This window comes from Centroberyx affinis, unplaced genomic scaffold, assembly GCF_046629955.1.
Source record: "Centroberyx affinis isolate AG114_WGS23_722 - 3 ecotype Tasmania unplaced genomic scaffold, CSIRO-AGI_Caff_v1 ptg001928l_1, whole genome shotgun sequence".
In the NCBI taxonomy this organism is placed as follows: Eukaryota; Metazoa; Chordata; class Actinopteri; order Beryciformes; family Berycidae; genus Centroberyx; species Centroberyx affinis.
Window position 1 is genome coordinate 282916 of NW_027280290.1, and position 18142 is coordinate 301057.

General features: G+C 44.2%; 1 protein-coding gene and 1 non-coding gene across 2 annotated transcripts; both read left to right on the forward strand.

Annotated features, from left to right (window-relative positions):
* The first annotated feature begins 6682 nt into the window (after positions 1–6682).
* pprc1 (PPARG related coactivator 1) lies at positions 6683–17387 on the forward strand. The gene is given in 16 exon segments (XM_071530448.1): positions 6683–6715; positions 6717–6737; positions 6739–6765; positions 9022–9117; positions 9250–9399; positions 9661–9741; positions 9833–11993; positions 12157–12210; positions 13486–13546; positions 13882–13949; positions 14563–15277; positions 15404–15607; positions 15807–15885; positions 15978–16099; positions 16472–16623; positions 16912–17387. Coding segments are annotated over 16 exon segments (4125 nt in total). The 3' UTR covers positions 17013–17387.
* On the forward strand, positions 16227–16366 carry LOC139653583 (small nucleolar RNA SNORA50). Its single transcript, XR_011695996.1, has one exon. It is a non-coding gene; the product is annotated as a small nucleolar RNA SNORA50 (small nucleolar RNA).
* Positions 17388–18142: the final 755 nt, after the last annotated feature.

Sequence of the window (18142 nt, forward strand, 5' to 3'; positions counted from 1 at the left end):
CGCCAACCTCTCTGGTTTCCCTATTCGTTCATCCCTTTAACTTCCCCCGGCTCGAGTGTGTCTGCTCTCAGAACCAACAATCTCATAATCTCACTCATAATATCACTTCGCCACACAAACATATGACCATATAACTTAGTCCCATGAGCAGTCTTTGTTGCTCAGTTACCTGATCCTCTCAGATGGAAAACAGATTGAGCAGAGTCTTTGCATCATTGCCACGAATTACAAGAAAAAGTAAAAATCTCTTACAGACATAGACATTACAGTATCTGGCAACTTCTGGCTAGATTGACAGCAAAAAAACACACACATGCAACATATACACACAGTACATTCCCAGTCTAGTATATCCACAGATCTTCATAGCCGTACACCAAACAAGCCCCCAAAGTGAGTTGAAGCATAGTCTAACAAACCTCAGATCTCTGTTGTCTGTCACTCACAGCCAATGCACTGACAAAGACAAACAACTGTCTCCGATAAAACGAAAGCTGACAGGCTCATTCCCCACACGCCAGCGCTCCGGCAGAGGCATCACAGCTAAATGTCATACATGGTGTCAGACACTGTTCTCAGGACCAAGACACAATGAACAACCCCGCGGGCCTGCTCCTCTCTTCTTTTCCCTGTACTTGTCTTGCCATCCCTCTCTCTCTCTCTCCATTTCTGAGTCCACCCCCACACACGCACACACACTTTCTCTCTTTCTCTCTCTATCTGTTTCAGCAAGGTCTGCCTCTTTCTGAGCAGCCTTCTCATCTCCGCTATTCTGTCACCATTCGGTTTATTGTGAGCCTTGTAAGTCGGGATCTGTGCGTCTGACATTTAACTGAAAATCTTGCTCCTGTAAAATGGCGAACTCTGAACAAAGGCAGATATGAGAGAGAGAGACATCTCAAACACTGCCGGTGAAGAGAGAGAAACGAGAGAGAGATGGAGGGAGAGAAAGAAAGAAGGGGGGGGGGGGGGGGGGGTTGCATGAATGTGATTTGGGAAATGGCTTCTGTTTCCAGAAGCAATTAGGCTTTGAAGCTGTGCACTTCACCACTGACTGCACAGTCAGGCATGCTCTCTCTCTTTCTCTCTCTCTGTTACTCTCTCACTCTCTCAGACACAGAGATTCGCAGTCTGTCAACACATCCACACATCACTCAAAAAGCTTTCTGAGTATAATGAAGGTCCTTCTCTGTGTCCCCCCCCCCTCTCCGCTGTGGGAACACGCAGCAGCAGCTCCATAACACTATCTGACAGACAGCAAAGTGCCTGCACGCAGACAGATTGACTGGCTGGCTGGCTGACTGACTGAGACACACACACGCACACACTTAACGCACTTCCACCCATTAGTATCGTGTCCTCTGATAGAGTCATTTTCTTGCTCACATGCTCATAACAAGCTTGCTTTAGCCTAAACCCACAGCAAAAGGTGAAAAGACGGCTTCAAGTGGCATACTTGTTGTCTCAGGTGAGTTCATGTCATCAATGCTTACCTCTCAGCCTTTTGTCTTGAAGCTGTTCTGCCCGCCCTCCTTTCTCTCTCTTTCTCTTTTTCTCTCCACACTCTCTCCTTGTCTCTCCCTCTCTCTCTCTCTCTCACACACACAGACACAGACAAACACTCAAACATCCTCCATCTCCACGCTTACCTTTGTCTTCTCTTTCTTTCTTCTGCACCCACGCTGTACGCACAGCAAAGCCTCGCTCGCAAAGTCCTCCTGGGTCAGCCGCACAGAGGAAAAACCCGCTGGACCGGCAGACAGAGGGAGAGTGAGATGAGGAGATGCAGATAGAGACACAAATGGAGGGGATGTAGCAGTGTGCAAATTGGATGATGAGGAGGAAGGAAGGAAGGAAGGACGGAAGGAGGAGGAGGAGGAGGGGAAAGGGGGGGCAGCTCTCAGCTGCACTGGTATGAATATGACGCAGAGGCAGCAGCCAGAGCCACTTCTCTCCTCTCTCCTCTCCAGCCCCATCCCTCCATACCCACGGAGAGAGAGAGAGGGAGAGAGAGAGGGCACTGTATCCATGGCAACGCCAGAGCAGCGGTAGGTAGCAGTTAGGGAGTGCGTTGGGGCACAGTGGTGTTCCTCTCTCTCTCTCTCACACACACGCGCACACACACACACACACACACACACACAAACACAAGCCCATAAGTCTTTCAGTTCCCACAGGTATACAGTATATACAGCCTGTGATGTATGGGAGAAAATCGCCACAGGAAATATGGGCAGCACTGAATCTAGTATGACATGACAGGTAGCAAGAGGCAGAGACAGGTAGGGCCTGTTGTGTGTCAGAGGAGATGCTTGGGGAAAACAGGCGCCGAGGCAGCACAGGTAAATCATAAAGGTAATGAGAACAAGAGGGAGACGACAGGGGATGGTCAAGTAATCGAACAAGTGACTTCAGTAAGCGATATTGTCTCTAATTATTAGGAGTACTTTTTCTGTCATGGTTGTGGTTCACTCACCATGTAGAGGGAAAGGACAGTGTGAAACATTGCTAACATGATGATTTTAAGAGATCAATCTGGGCCTTATATCTTTTCATGATGGCAATGACAAATGCTGTTCCAGACAGGGCTTCAGAATTTCCGATCAAATTGGGAGAAATCTATCACCAACGCGCAGAAACCATCTCCAAGACTTAGATGTGTGAAACAGATGAAAATCACAAAAGATAAAAAGAGAGAGGTCTGCACACAAAACAATGCATAAGCAAAAATGTCTTCTTGTGCTCTTGAGTTTAGGCACAGCCAAGGGAACAGTTACACAAACGTTTTGGCCAGAAGCCTTCTCTGCATATGCAGTGTGTTTCTCTCTTTTTACCTGAAATTGGGATCATGATCTAGAAGCTGAGAAGGCGTTGGCATGTAGCTAAAACTGTCATGCTCTTCAAATGAAATGCAGCATGGGACAAAAGCGATCAGTTAGACTCATTATGTTAATCATTGAAATTTGCCTAGCCCTGTTAGAGATGATTTGATTGATGCCAGGAAATGCACAGCACACAAAGACAGAAGAACTACTGTAACATTTCACTGCAGTGGGTCTGTAAGGTGGTGTGTCCTTTACTTTGACCTGTACAACAAAGTAAGGACACTTCCAAATTCACCATATTTACTCTTAAATATAATGAAGAACTGTGCCACAGTGAAGAAAAGATATTGGAGAAAGTAACATATCGTGACGAAGTTGGGAAACATTTCCCCAAACGGCTAGAGGAAAACATAATAGCTTTATGAGTCACACAGCTCATATGAGAATATGACACAATGTAAAATAGATGAACAGAGAAAGTTGTGAATCACACTGAAGGACACAATGTCTGTGTGCGTGTGTGTGTGTGTGTGTGTGTGTGTGTGTGTGTGTGTGTGTGTGTGTGTGTGGCTGTGGCAGGTCCCACCTCTGATCCATTTCTGCCTGTGGGACACCGGGAATTGCCTGTGGCCTTTCTGTGCCATGCAGTACCTGTCCTAATGAAGAATACAACACCACCACTTTTGTAGTTGACCCAATTTAATCCCCACCTCTCCGTTTCTCAACCTCTCTTCTTGTTCGCTCCTCACACCTTTCCTTCCTGTCTAAGCTACAGCAACACACAGGCTTCCACTGCTTCCAATTTACTGAGCATTGTGTTAAGCCTAAACTAGAGGAGACAGAGAATAACGTGATTCCACTGCAATAATGATAATAATAGAGCCACTTCAAGTCCAAATCTTTCCAAATAAAAGTGTGTGTTTATACATATAGACTACTTATATGATATGTAATTTTGGTGTTTGTAAGTACAAGAACAGAACAATTAGCCCCTGATAGTATATGTACTAAAATATGCAGAGAGCCACATTTTCAATAGAAGTCAGTTGTTACAACAACATCAAACAAGGACAGACAAAAACCATGCCTGTCATAGTGTTATTATTTCAAGAGTGGAGGTACAAATCATAAAACACTAACCTATCATCAACAAAACCATATCGGCCAATAGGTGAGTTCTAACTGTGGCACAAAATAAACAAGAGTCTAGGGAATAGTTTCTCCACACAAATACATGTTTTACTCATCCAAAGAATGCCTAAGGTTTTCCAGGAGTCGCCCACTCCTGGAAAACCTCCCTCCCTTGTTTCCTGGTCATTGAAAAATACAAGCAATTAATACCTTAAGGAGACGTGTATAGCAACATCAGATATCTAGTTCAAAGTAACTAATACTAATGCGTAACCTTCTTGAAACAACAGAACCCGTTGTTGCACCTAGTCCACCTAGCTTCATCTGGCTTGTGAGGCTGGGCAGACTCTATTCTGCAAAGAAAGGAAGGTAAACTGACTTTAGGCAGGTTTACCCTCCGCCACATCCCTGATTACCTCGCTGAGATGATTACTGTATTTGCATAACATAAATAGAATAGTGTCTACATTGAAGTAACTTCCATATGAATCCCAGAGAAACTGTACAGCAGCCTCATAATTTTTGAAAGGAATACAAAGCAATAGCACAACGATAAAGTCAATATTCTATTCAGAAGTAATTTTTAGTAAGTAGACAAAATTTCTTGCTGTGCATTGATTTCTAGATGTCTGAAGTCTGAACTCCCAAACCTCACCAGAATCTATCAGCATGATCTTTGTGTTTCACTGTTTTCAGGTTATCTTGCTTGTTTCTATTTCTATTATGAGTCGTTATCAGCTCACGGTTTCATGGTTCCTTGTTAATAAGCTACCAATGGTATTTTCCTGAAAAGGAAAGATGTAAGCGTTGTAATTGTAGTTGTAATTAGTTAATTTTCCACCTCTGATTTTAGGTGACAAGGAGCAATAGGCCCATCATCACATGGCAGACCCAGAAAGGAGAGAAATCACCCATAAAATTGAATGTGTACAGGTTGTGCTGTAGCCAGTGCTGCATGTTGTGTATATGTTACCTGACTGGTAGTGTTATTTGAATAAGCACCATTTCAGCAATTCATGGTAGCCTACATATAAATATAAATGTACCACAGACACACAGACTGACACTGATTTAAACATGGACTACATGGCCGTAAAATTAAGTTGAATTCAGTGAACCTTCTCTGTGTGTTAACTTAGTGACAGTAAAAGGCCATGCTCCCTGTAGAGTTTCTTTGTAATTGTGAGGGGCTGGAGCACCACAGTGGGGGAAATAGGGGTACTGACTATCCAGGGCCCCAAGCTGAGGGAGGGCCCTTACAGTGTCTGGACTAAAATGCTTTTTGTGTACCTCAAGTGTACATGTATAAATATTGTATGCTTTTATCACACACTACTCTGATTCTGAAACAGGGATGGGGTAGAGATCTACAAACTGTAAAGCAAATAGAACTTTCTCAAAGATATGACAGAGCAACTGACAAAGACAAACAAGCAGGAACAAGGAACTAGCAGGAATAACATGTGGCTAGGTTTTTCCCGTGCAGACTAAAACAAAGCTGTCCTCTTTAGAAAGATTTTGAATAGAGGACTACTGGTGAATGTATGGTTATGACAGCCGATTAGCACTATCAGGGTAGAGCCCAGAATTTCAATTAGGAATGTGTCCGATACTTTATCAGTAAATTAATGTGTGTTTGAGTTGTGGGTGGGTAGACATAGTTGTTTTCATAGTGTGGGGACAAGGGCAAAGTGGAGGGGGGCCCAGAGTCTCCTCCTGTGCACAGGGCCCAAAAGCTCCACCCCTGGTGAGGGGTGGAGCAACTTTCTGAGACCCACGTTTACTGCTGTATCCAAGGATCAGTTACAGTGGGTGTTCCAGTTTAAGAATGGCTCTTATTTGGATATTTATATCATGACAAATGGACAACTGTGCTATCCTTAGCAAAAACAACTATAGTAATCCTATAATAAACTTTAGAATGATACTATACAAATATTATAACATAAATATAAACTATACTTAATACCCTATGGGGAAATTATTGTATAATTATAAAGATGCCATAGGAGATCGAAAATAAAATAAAGTAAAAAAAAAAATGTGTGTGGGGTAGAGGTGACACCACAGACAATGAATGTAAAGAATACCATACCAAATTACCATACCTATTACTACATCTGATCATGAAATGATTGTATTATCATCTGATCCATACATTTGCTGCTGATGCAGCTCTTGCTGCCTTAGAGTGCCGTCAGAAATGTCGTCATTACTAATACGCACATGATCACCCAGTAAAGTGGTATATGACCGGGAAGGTCTGGATTTTATGTGATACAAAGTTGCCAAGATGTGACGTTAGGGGGCGGAGAGCGTAGAAACCATGTCAACAAATGGTAAAAAGGTAAAAGTGATGTACTGTATTTCATTATTATATGTTGCTGTTTGCAAACGATTGTGATTGGTTTGTTAGAGTATTATATTTTCACTGTTTGTTTAACTTTCAGTTGTATTTTTTATAATTGTATTAAATCATACATTACATGCCCGGTGCGCATTCTCTCCTCTTCATTCTGCAGCACAAATAAAACTGCCACCAAAAGGTAGGTAGAGATGGGTTCGCTTTACCTCTGACCCCTATGCGTCATTTTGCGTCATTTTGCCGGGAATGTCAGACCACGTGTCTCCCACCGGCGTGCTTGTTCCTCCAATGCGCGATTCATTACTTTCATACCGAGCTTACTTTAGCGACTAGTCGGGGCAGGACAGAGAGTACTTGCAAGATGGCGGCGCGGTGGGGAGCAGGCGAGGAGATTTTTAACTGCCTGCAATATGGATTTTTTTCTGTACGGATACACTAGACGAGGTAACGAACAACTACTAGACGCTACTGCATGATGTATGGTTTCATTGTTATTTGTTGCGCCTAATGTTTATCACCAGCGCAGACCGTGTTGTGTACAAGCTGTCCACTGCGCATGGAAAAGTGACACGTGGATACAACCATGGTGTCACTAGCAAACTTGTTAGAAAGTAGGCTATTCCTGGTTTGGGAATGATTATAACTCACCCCATGCCTTAATGTTATTGTAAAATCTATCAATTAAAGCCGAACACGTTATCGCAAATGTGTCTTTTTTAGTTTAACGTTAACGTAGATAGCTAGGGAGGGTCGCTTGACTGGCTAGGCAGCGAGGTAGCTTTTTCCTCCTTTTTAATAGCCAATCTCTTTAACAAGAGAAATGACAGCTGTGTTTTGTGATAGTAATTGGTTTGGCATATGTAGCAATTGTATAATTAATCGCTACAAGTAACATCCAAGCCCAATCAGCTGGGTAATGTGCAAAGCCTGCGTGCTGCCGGCCAGCCAACTGATTCATTCCCACGTGGTAACTTAATGCACAGCGCAGCAAACCAACCAAGTAGCTTTGTGTTCATTGTTCACACCAGTTCTGATTTATACTTTTACAATACTTCACCTGCCTACCGTTTGTTGCTTGTCAGTGGTTGCTAAGCTGTGATTTTGCCTAATGAAGTCAATAGGCGTAATGCCAGCACATTGCAGGAATTTGTCATCAGTCTTGATTATGATGCACTTAAAAATGATGGCGACCCCTGATATTACACACTGAATACCATCACCCGAGTCGGTGTGATAATTCGTGCTAGTGCTGCAGCCTAAAGAGTTTTCATTCCGTATCTGTGTGTATCCCACATGTGGTTTAGTCGTGGTGAATCACATGTGGGTGCCTTTACACATGCGCAACCGGCGGCATTTAGTAAATTGCTTCTCTCCCGTCTAGTTGTGATATATATCTTATATAATTTTTGAAATCAACAGCTGATTACAAATGGTGCCTGTTCGTTTGTAGTTTGTTACTATTGGTTTGTAAATTTCACGTGGAAGAGAAGATACGGGCACATCGTTGCGTTTGTTGTAGTGCTACACGTGGGTTGGGTATCCGCCTCGGACGGGGTGAGGCGAGGAACAAATATGTCTGCGCACTGTCTATGAATGTATGGACAGAAACACGTGGGTCACTGGATGAGTTTACTGCCTTATATTATACTGCATCATGCTATCAGTTGTAACAGTTGCCTACCTCACGTGATTGTCTTGAATGTAAACTCAAACTTTATTCCCACTTTTATTTCTGTCATAGACATGGTAGATTTCTTTATCATGTCGTGCCGATTTATTTTATCATGTGTATGGGGAACTGTGTGATTTAGGATATAATGGCTGTAAGGCGTTCACATTGGTATTTCAAACTTGCCAGTATTGTGAATTCAGTTTTGGTCACCAGAATATCTGTCCCCTCATCCTTTTTTAAGGGTTTTGTGTTTTGATTTAATTAGTTCATTTTTCATAGCCAAAACACTAACTCTTGTCGGTAATGTGTGCATATGGGAGTCTCGTATGTCCAATGCCTTCAGTGTTGTGTATTAAGGATAAAAGAAAATGCCTGTGCCGTGGTATTTTGTTTTTCTCCTCTTCCAAGCTGGGACTAGAAACATGTGCCTTGCCTTGCCCTCTAGGGTTTCCTTTTCAGAGTCTATTCTCAAATGCCAAACCTTGAGTTAAGGCTTATTCTCTGTTCCAACCACCAAATAAATAGCCTTCATTTACCACCTCTTGCACTCCAATTTTTGCTTTGACTTGACCTCAGATTTTATTTGCATAACGTCCTAAAAGGGTGTCAGTGGGTTTGTTATGAATCCTGCTCTGCTAGAACAGGTTTACCTCATACCTCGGGTCTTTGTACCTATTCCCCTCCAGTGATCAGAGTTGTTTGCTTTACATTCTTTTAAATGTGGGGCTCCCTACAGTTGGAAAAACGTAATGCAAATGCATGATCTGACTTTACTGGTCAGTCCACCCCACCCACCAAAAAACAATTACAATTTAAATTACATAATAATTGTCCAAATATCATGATGCCTAAAGACACAAATTAGAGACAGTGTTACACTGCAACACCTACTGGAACTAATCCTGGACTGCGTCTAGAAGTACAACTGATGGTCATTGCTGAATCGGATTGTTTATTGTCTGCTGCATTATTTGAATGCAGCCTTGATTTTTGTCCAGAAAATCAGAATTTATTTTCCCTCTCTGTAGACTGATGGGCTGAGCTCTGGAGAAACTCTGGAGGCCCTTCAAACCTGCTTAGACCCCTCCATCCTTTCCATCTTTGAGGACGCGCCAACAACAGAGGCAAGACTCATTTCACATAGTTGAACTTTAGGTTATGGTCACTCTATATGTAAGCATTGTACAGTTTGTTTATACACCCAATACTGGTGTGCACTGTGCATACTTGTAGCTAACTTTCATGTGTTTATTTAGGCTAAAGGATTGGATGAGGAGAGTGAGGCAACGCTGCTAACTGCCCTGACGGAGATCCTTGATAACGTAGATGATGAGAACCTGTCCCCGTTTGACACACTGCCTGACTCAGACCTCCTGTCGGGTCAGAAGGGCAGGGAGCCTTCTCCGGTTAGTGCCCAGCTGTCATACACACAACTCTCTAAGTGCCTTACAAATTCCTGCTCATCACAACCCCCACCTGGCCTACAGGGTCAGGGAGCCTCACAAGGGCTCTACAAGGGGGATGGAAGCCTAACCGGCTGCCCTCTGTGGTTGTAAAAGTACATCTTACCCATTGTGATAAATGTGAATTTACCCTTATGGTGGTTAAGTATTCATTTCATCCATTATGCGTAATTTGTAATGCTTTTTTCATCTTACACTCTCTAGCTCAGGAGATTGCTGTGTCTGTCCCGCTCCCCTCCAGAGAAAGACACTATCTGCAGCACAAGACCCTTATCAACTGGAAAGGTAGATCTCCCTGCACATAATCTGAAGAAAATCTAGTAGACTGTTAGATGTCAGAATGTGACTGGAAATTTGTCTCCCTCTCTGCACCCAGAGCCTCCCAAGGATACAGGCAGGCTCTATACAGCGGAGTGATGGAGAGGAGGAGGAGGATGGCTCCCTCACCCTGAGCCCAGAGAGACAACTTTCATCTCCAGACAAAGAGCTGCTAGACTGGGGAGGTCTGACCCTCCCTCTTCCTGTCACCCTTGAGCATGAGGGTGAAGTTGAAGACGGTCTTTCAGTTAGCTTGGGGGACTTGGTCAGGCATATGCACCCATACTGTATGGCTATTTGTATGGAGGATGGAGAGGGGGAACAGATGTTGCCTGAAGGAGGTATCTTGCTAGAGGTTGTGGACCAGGGGGAACATGGAGAGCCCATCTTGGCGATCCCAGACATGGGTCTCCCTGTCTCTCTGCCTCTACTAGAAGACTCCTCAGAAAATGAACAGAAAGTTCCTGATGAAACAGAAGAAGTGACATCTGACAGTTCAGAGCATATAGTTGTTGATGATGAAGATGCCACAGCCAATGAGTCTCCAGTGAAGGTTGTAAGCCTTGTGATCCCAGCCCTAAGTTCAGATGTGAAAGATGAGAGGGTCATTAAGAGACCCAAGGAAGAGATAAAGGAGAAAAGCCCTTCAAGGAGAAAAAAGAAAAAGAAAAGTAAGAAAGGGCACCAAGCTGAACCTGTGGAGGGAAGGGTCCTTCGGAGCAGCTCAGCACGGAGGTCAGTACAGGAATCACCTAGGAAGCCAGAAAAAAGACCAATCAAGGAAGAGAAGAAAAACAAAGTTTCACTGGTTCCTGTTGCTTCAACTCCGACTCCTTCCTCTTCAAAACATAAGAAACTAAATGCATGCCAAACTGAAACACACTCAGAAATCACCACCCTAACACTACCCTCTGACACGAGTGTTAAAGTCACAACATCTCTGTCATCTACTCAAGACCCATTGCTGTTAAATGTTAGCCCTGAGAGGAGTCAGCCTAATTGTCCACCCACAGCTGTGAGTTCCCCACAGGCTAATGAAACATCCAAACCGTTACCCCCAGCACCTGAGAAGCTCAAAGTCTTATCAACAGCTACCTCTGCAGTACTTCCTGCAGCCCAGGCAGTCCCTGTGTCTTCAGATAGCCACTCAGCTCCTCCTAGCCCTGTCACACCCCAGACGACACTGCCCCTTGGTGAAGTCCTCCCTCCTGTGGCCCCTCCAGTCCAAGAGCACAAGCCCAAACCCCTCAGTCTGGAGGAGTACCGGCGGCTCAGACAGCAGAAGAAGCCTGCTCCAGTGGAGAAACAAGAAGACCACAGCACCAAGTGGCCCAGCCTTCCAGAGCCTCCTAAAGAGCTGCCCCCCATCCCCTGCTTGCCTGACCCCAGCCCCAAGGACGCTCGCCGCCTCCACCCCCCGTTGGCGAAGAAGGAAATGGTAGAGGTCAAAGCTGCCTGGCAGCCCATGGGGCCTGGGGCACCACCTACCCCAGAGGCACTGTTAGTGCCACCGGCCTACATGGTTGCCTCCTCCACCAAGGTTGCCACTGCTATGCCAGTTCCCAAACCCCAACAAGTGTCTGTGCCACAACCAGTTTCTACTCCTAAACCCTCTAAACCCCAGAATCCTTCTGCTGCTGCACCTAGCATTAAGAAGAATTTACCCCCACATCTACATACCACCTCACTCCCTGCTACGCCTTGTGTGCCTCAGAGCTCTGGCTTTCTGTCTTCTTCTCAGCCAGCCACTCAGCTCATGCCTCAAGCAGACAGGCAGTGTTCCTCTGCACCCTCAGGAGACAAGGGTGGAGTTGTTGAAAGGCCCCACTCTCAGCCTGTATTCCCTCAGTCTGGGGTGCTCTGTGAAGTCTCCTCTAAAACCACTACAGAGGCACTCAAACCCAAGGCTGCTACTGTGTCTGCCCAGATGGTTACCAGTGCCCCCCAGAAACCCACTGCTATTGCCCAGAAGGTGCCTCAGCCCACTGCTGCTACCTCAGTGACTTCCCCAGTCATGTCTGCTAGCAAGCCCTCCAAACCGACAATCTCTGGTACCCAGCCCTGTGCTTCCCATGCTGCTCATCCCTCTAACCCCTCCCAGGGCCTAAAGGCTGACCCTGTTGTGCCTGGAGTTCAAGGGAGACCCACCACAGCACCAGAACCCCCAAAGGCAAAGAGTCCCACACAGGAACTGATCGAGGCCTTCACCAGTGAGATTGGTGAGCCTAAAGTTGATCATTTTTTTTTTTTCTTGCAAGGCTGACATCTTGTTTTCTTTTACTCTGACTGCAGAAAAATCCTTTTTAATGTGAAGAAATACATTCTCTTATGCCTTCTGTGTTTTTTGTTGTTTTAATCTTTGACTGATATGACCTTTCTTAGGTATTGAAGCTGCTGATCTGACCAGCCTGCTGGAGCAGTTTGAAGAGACCCAAGGTGAGCAATATAAAAGATGCAAATCAATATATTACTGTATCCATTCATCTATTTCTATATCTTCCTCGTTCTTGCTCGGCAATCTTTTTCATCTGAGGGAAATGCTCAGTCCATTCGATGTAGGAGATGAATGAAGAAAGAAAAGAAGCCTGATGCTCATGCTTTATTGCTGGTATAAGGGTGGTTGTACTGGCCAAGTGCTTAGTGGGTCACATAGTTCAATACTAGGCTAAATGTGGTCAGAGTATCACTTTCCCTGGTTTCGTAATGGCGGGAAGTGGTGTATAGGATTGCAGAGCTATCTCTGGATAGTAGTGGGTTAGAGGGTGGAATGACTGAGTAAAAGACTTCTGGGGTTACCAAGTGGCCACCTCAAGGACTCCATAGCTCCAGTGTCTGTTGTGCAGAATGTTGTATTTAGATTTAAGGCATATGCTCAGCAGTGGGCTATTAGTCAAGCCAGAAGGCCATTCCCTAATATTTTGGACCAGCAGAGACTTTATATACCTAGGACACCTCAGAGTTCATAGTCCAAAAAACTGGCCTACGATATAAAGATATTGTTGGGCTGCTCACATGAACTTCAAGCTTATCTAATCCTCTATTTTAAACAATTTCTTTTAGGTTCAAAGGTTGTAGGGAGTTGACCAGTTCTAAGAGCTTCTGACGATGCAACAACATGACAGTTTCTGTTTTTTATTCCACTGAAATGTTCCCCTTTAAGAGATGGGTGCTGTGGGGGGCAGAGAAGCTGCTTTGTGCTCTTGTCTGCTCAGCTGCTGGAATTCTGCCCTGTCTGCAAATCCATTTAACTCTCGCCCTGCTGTCTTTGTCTGGGCGGATGTATAGGCCCCAACCAGAACAAGTGGCTAGACTCTGTATGTGCCATTACACTCATGTCAGTGGGCTCGTGATCACACCACCGTTCCCATGTTATGCTATGGTTAATGTACAGCTGCTGACCATTTGCTACTTGTTTTATCACATCTTAACCATGAGAAATACCATGTCATGCTTCATATCCAAAGCGTAGTTTGTACTCTCAACCACTTGTCATGTGATATACGTACTGATGACGTGACCCAGCCAAAGACAGTGTGGCCATTGCATTTTATGTCTGCAATGCAGGTTGTACAATTTAGTCTACAGTATGTTACCTGGTGTAGCAAAAGTGTTATCCACACAATCTCCAATCATTCAGTTTTCTCTGTTCCTTTCCCAGTCCATTCTGTTCCTATGCTCATCCTCTCCCTTCCCTATTCCCTCTCTCTTCAGCCAAAGAGGAGCAGTGTGTGCCGGAGGTCTCTGGTAGAGCAGCTGCTGTAGGAAACTCTAGGTGAGTTACCCTACAGCTCCCATGCTGCTCTGTGTGAGTGTTGGAGGAACAGTTTCTCTGGGAATCTCTTTGCAAGTGACCCTACTTGCATTGTGTGTGGGTGTGTGTGGGTGTGTGTGTATGGGTGTGTGTGGAGGTGGCCAATATCCACCTTTCGCCAGGACCTACCGCAATCCTCAGACCCTGCTGTTTGTCTGGCCCTGGTAATGGCCTTGTCAGTTCTGATCTGTACACTCTGCTTATGTTCTTCATCTTGACTTTGCTGGATTCTCATCTTAAGACAAACTGAGGTGTGTGTATATATGTGCTAACAGACCCTTGTGCTTGCTTTGCAGTGTTGAGTTGGCTCCAGAGAAAACGTTTGTGGAGCGTGTGAGAGCCAATGACATCTCAAGCACTGCAGGTACATTTTCAGGGGAAACATCTTTAAAAAGCTTGGCAAGACTAATTCAAGTGATGTCCCAATACCAACAATTACGATGGTATCAATACGATTATAAGTGAAATAATTAAAATAACACAGAATACCTTAAAATTCTTTAAAATGCAATGATTATCCTAATTGACATTTGACTTTTTTTTTTATTTTTATTTTTTATAAAGGAGCAAATGAAAATACAAAGTCTTTCCCTCTAGGGCATATTTTTCCCTTGCACAGCTTTCATGCTCTCACATGCTACCAGCAAAACAAAACGGTCATTGTAACAGAGCATAATATCTTGTCTGGAGTTTTGGATCAACTGGAGCATGATTTTTGTCACTACTTATAAGAATTTACTTTTGTGAGTGCAAATTATCTGTAAGTTGATAATTGTAAATAAGATGTGAAACACTATAAAAGAATAAATGCTCTGGAGGAGTTCTAGTACAGTTTTCTTAAATCAGGCTCCAAGATACTTTTTCACTCCTGGTACACAACACTCAGTGGGTCCAACATCAGTGTGAAGCCAAATGCTTTTGATTGACACTCACCAGTCAAATGGGTTTAATTGTGGTACATTTTCTTTCCCCTTCAGCTCTGACTCCTCCTGCTACCCCTCCTCACCAGATGTGGAAGCCTCTGGCCCTGCTGGGGAAGAGCAAGGCCGCTGAAGCTTCCAAGCCAAGCCCCTCCAAAGTTATCCAGATAGAAGCCCGGCCTCTGCCTTTGATCAAGTTTCGCAGCAAACCTACTGCTGCTGCTGCCACCGTAGCCCCTGACCTGGCATTCATGGACCATGACTATTGCCTCCCCAACAAGGGGGCTTCTGGTGAACCAGGCAAGCGCTGGAATGTCAAACAGCAGCCTTTCATCACCATCAAAACCATTAAGCGGCCCACCACAACCACTACGCAGCCACCCCCAGGTGCCCCGGCATCCTCTCTCCAGACCACCACAACTGCTGTGGTTGTAAAAACACAGGAATCTCCACTAACCAAGACCCTGGATCACATGACGGACAGTGCTTTGGGAAGCTCTGTTCTGGAGACTCCTGACGCCTCTCCTGCTCGGCAGGAAACTGATGCCACCGTTAAGGAAAGAAGTCCCAGGCAAGGGGCTTCTGGGAGGTCCTACCGTCAGCAGACTGCCTCTCGCACCCCCAGCCCTATGTCTAGCCCCAGAGAAAGGAAGAGGGGCCGGCCTAGAAAGAGAGGATCCCATCATTCCCCCAGTCCTGCATCCAGTGGTTCAGAATCCCAGTCAGACTCCCACTCCTCTCGGTCTAGATCACGCTCTCCACCGAAGAAAAGGTGAGGCCCTCAGTCACATGTCACGTTCACATATTTGACATCTATGCAACATCCTGTACCCGTTTCTGGGGGTTATGATTTCCTCATGTTGATCACCGCACCGACCCTCCTCCTTTCCCTCTCTAGGTATCGTCCCCGTCACTCTGAGAGCAGTTCCAGCTCGTCCTCCCGTTCCTCCTCGTGTTCCTCTCCCTCCGTCTCCCGCTCGCCTCCCAGGAGGAGGAGGTACTCTTATTCCTCCTCTCGTTCTGGCTCTTGGAGTCGCTCCAGGTCGCGGTCTCATTCCCCTCAGGGACGAGCCAGTTGGAGTAGAGGCAGAAGGCTTTGCAGGTACAGCGCCATACACCATAATGTTCATCTGGTCGATAGTCATTACACAGATTGCTTAGTTTTGTCTCTGTAAGATGAGCTGGTGTTAAGTTTCTTGCACAGCTTCACTACTACTTTTGTGTACAGCACTTTTGTGTAACATAAATGTCTACCAATAATTCTGAAAATCATGAAATGCTAATTTAGTTTTGTCTTTCAGTCCCTCTTATAGGTCTGTCTATAGGCACACTTTAAGGGAAGATACTGAAGAAGTGAAGAGACGCAAGGAGAAAGCCATTGTAAGTCAATTTTGCTCATAGAGACCAATGTACTAATGATAACAAACCAATTTTTGTTTTCACTCATCTGACTGACTGCTTTTCTCTCTCAGGAGGAGCGCAGGGTTGTTTATGTTGGTCGAATCCGGGGCACAATGACCCGGAAGGAACTGAGAGAGCGCTTCTCTTTTTATGGAGAGATTGAGGACTGCACCCTGCACTTTAGAGATCATGGGTAAGAACAGGAACAACTCTTTCTATACATGCAGTGTTCCTCAATCTAATGGTCAGTTGTTGGTGTAATGAAAGGCCAAAGATCCACTTCTTAACTGAAGAGATTTAACCAAGCTAATAAGAGCTCTTTGCACTGTCTTTGAACCTTGCTGGCCCTATCCGTGACCTCCTAGGCCAAGCTACAGTGCTAAAGCAACACCAGGCTTGTTCATAACTGGAGCCTCCTGGCAACACCCCCAGGTCGCTCTTTTAAAAGCAATTCACAGCTCAACACCATGCAAAGATCTGTTGTAACCTTTGCTAGACTTCTGCTTGACTGAGAATGAATAAAGGCTGAGTCTTCAAATGCATGTTTTGACTTTTTCTATGGCAGGGACAACTATGGTTTTGTGACATACTATGACACAAAGGACGCTTTCACGGCCATCGAGAATGGAAGCAAGCTGCGCCAGCCTGATGAGCTGCCGTTTGATCTCTGTTTTGGTGGAAGGAGACAGTTCTGCCAGACCAGCTACTCTGACCTGGGTAGGCATGGCTTTAATGTGCTGTTTGCATGTTAAAAACAAACAATACATCAAAGATTGTCTGAATCATACATGTGCTGTGATTCAAAACAGAGTTAACAGTGTAAAAAGATGAATAGATTCAACTTTTTACTTTTTTTTGTTACCAAGTCTTATTCATGGCATTCAAGTTGCTAGATTCGTGTCAGTCTTTTGGAAATTGCTCAAACTAAACACAATATGTACAACACTGTCCTCTCTTGTCCTCTTACTTTGATGTGATGTTGACTTTGTCTCTCTTTCCTTGCAGATTCTAATAGAGAGTACGAACCATTGCCAACGAAGGGCAAGTTTCATGCACTAGACTTTGACACTTTATTGAAGCAGGCCCAGAAGAACCAGAAGAGGTAACAGGAGGCCTGCCACAGGAGGCAACAGACACTTACCTCAGAGCTGTTGGTTGGCTCCACACCTCCAACGCTGCCTTTACATGATTTACTTGTTGTATTAGGTTTTTTCTTTTTGTTTTGTTTCATTTTGTTTTGTTTCTGCAAGCTAACACCTTCTATTGAAGTGAAGATTTGTATGAAAAGAGTAAAAGAGTTTAAAAAAAAATGGAATAAATGAAATTAAATAATTTTTTTTAAAGTTTATTTAAATGTATAATCAGATTTGAATTGTATGGAGGAAAAAGTGCGTTTTAAAATGGAAAAATTAGTTGAATGGAATTCCCTAATCACTGGGAGAGGGTGTAATACATTTAAAATGTACTACAAACCTTAATAAAAACCAAAAACTATAATGAGTTGTTTGTTTTTCATTACACCTTGCCAGTCTGCATTGTCCTTATGCTTTATTGACATACTACAGCTAGTATAGTAGAGCATAATAGCGCTAAAGAGGTAATTATCAATATGAACTCTCCTCTGCCACATAGCATGCACTAGCTATCCAACATATGCAACTTATACATAGTTTGTTACAGTTTTGTTTGGAGTTATTTGCTGTATTTGAAGTACCTTGGTAATTATGCTAGTTAAATTTGATTTCCATCCTCGTGATTTGAAACAAAGGGTGCTAATTCTGCTGACACAGGACACACAGGCAGGTCATTTACAGATGAGCACCTCGCTTCTGTTTCCTTCTATTTGAAATGTGGCGTTGGAGCTCAGCTCAATTCCTAATATGGACAGAGCTTTCAAGATATTCGGGAGGTTTCGAGATGGTCAACATAACATGGCAAAAGCGGACTGAAGGAAATGTCAGAGTTTGGTACCGAAGTTTTACATGTCACATGTCACAGTTGTACAAGTTATTCTGATTCTACATCTTACATACTGAATAAGAGCATTGCCTGTCGTAACGTGAAACGTATCTGCCCACATTCTACATGTGAACATGCACCACTTTTGTTTCACCATTTTGTAAAAAATGTTTCATTTGACTTCGTAACGTATTTGTGGCCAAGCGTGAATCTGTATTGTTGTAAAAATATATAATTGTAATTTATGATAGTATTATTGTATAATATTGCTGGGGAA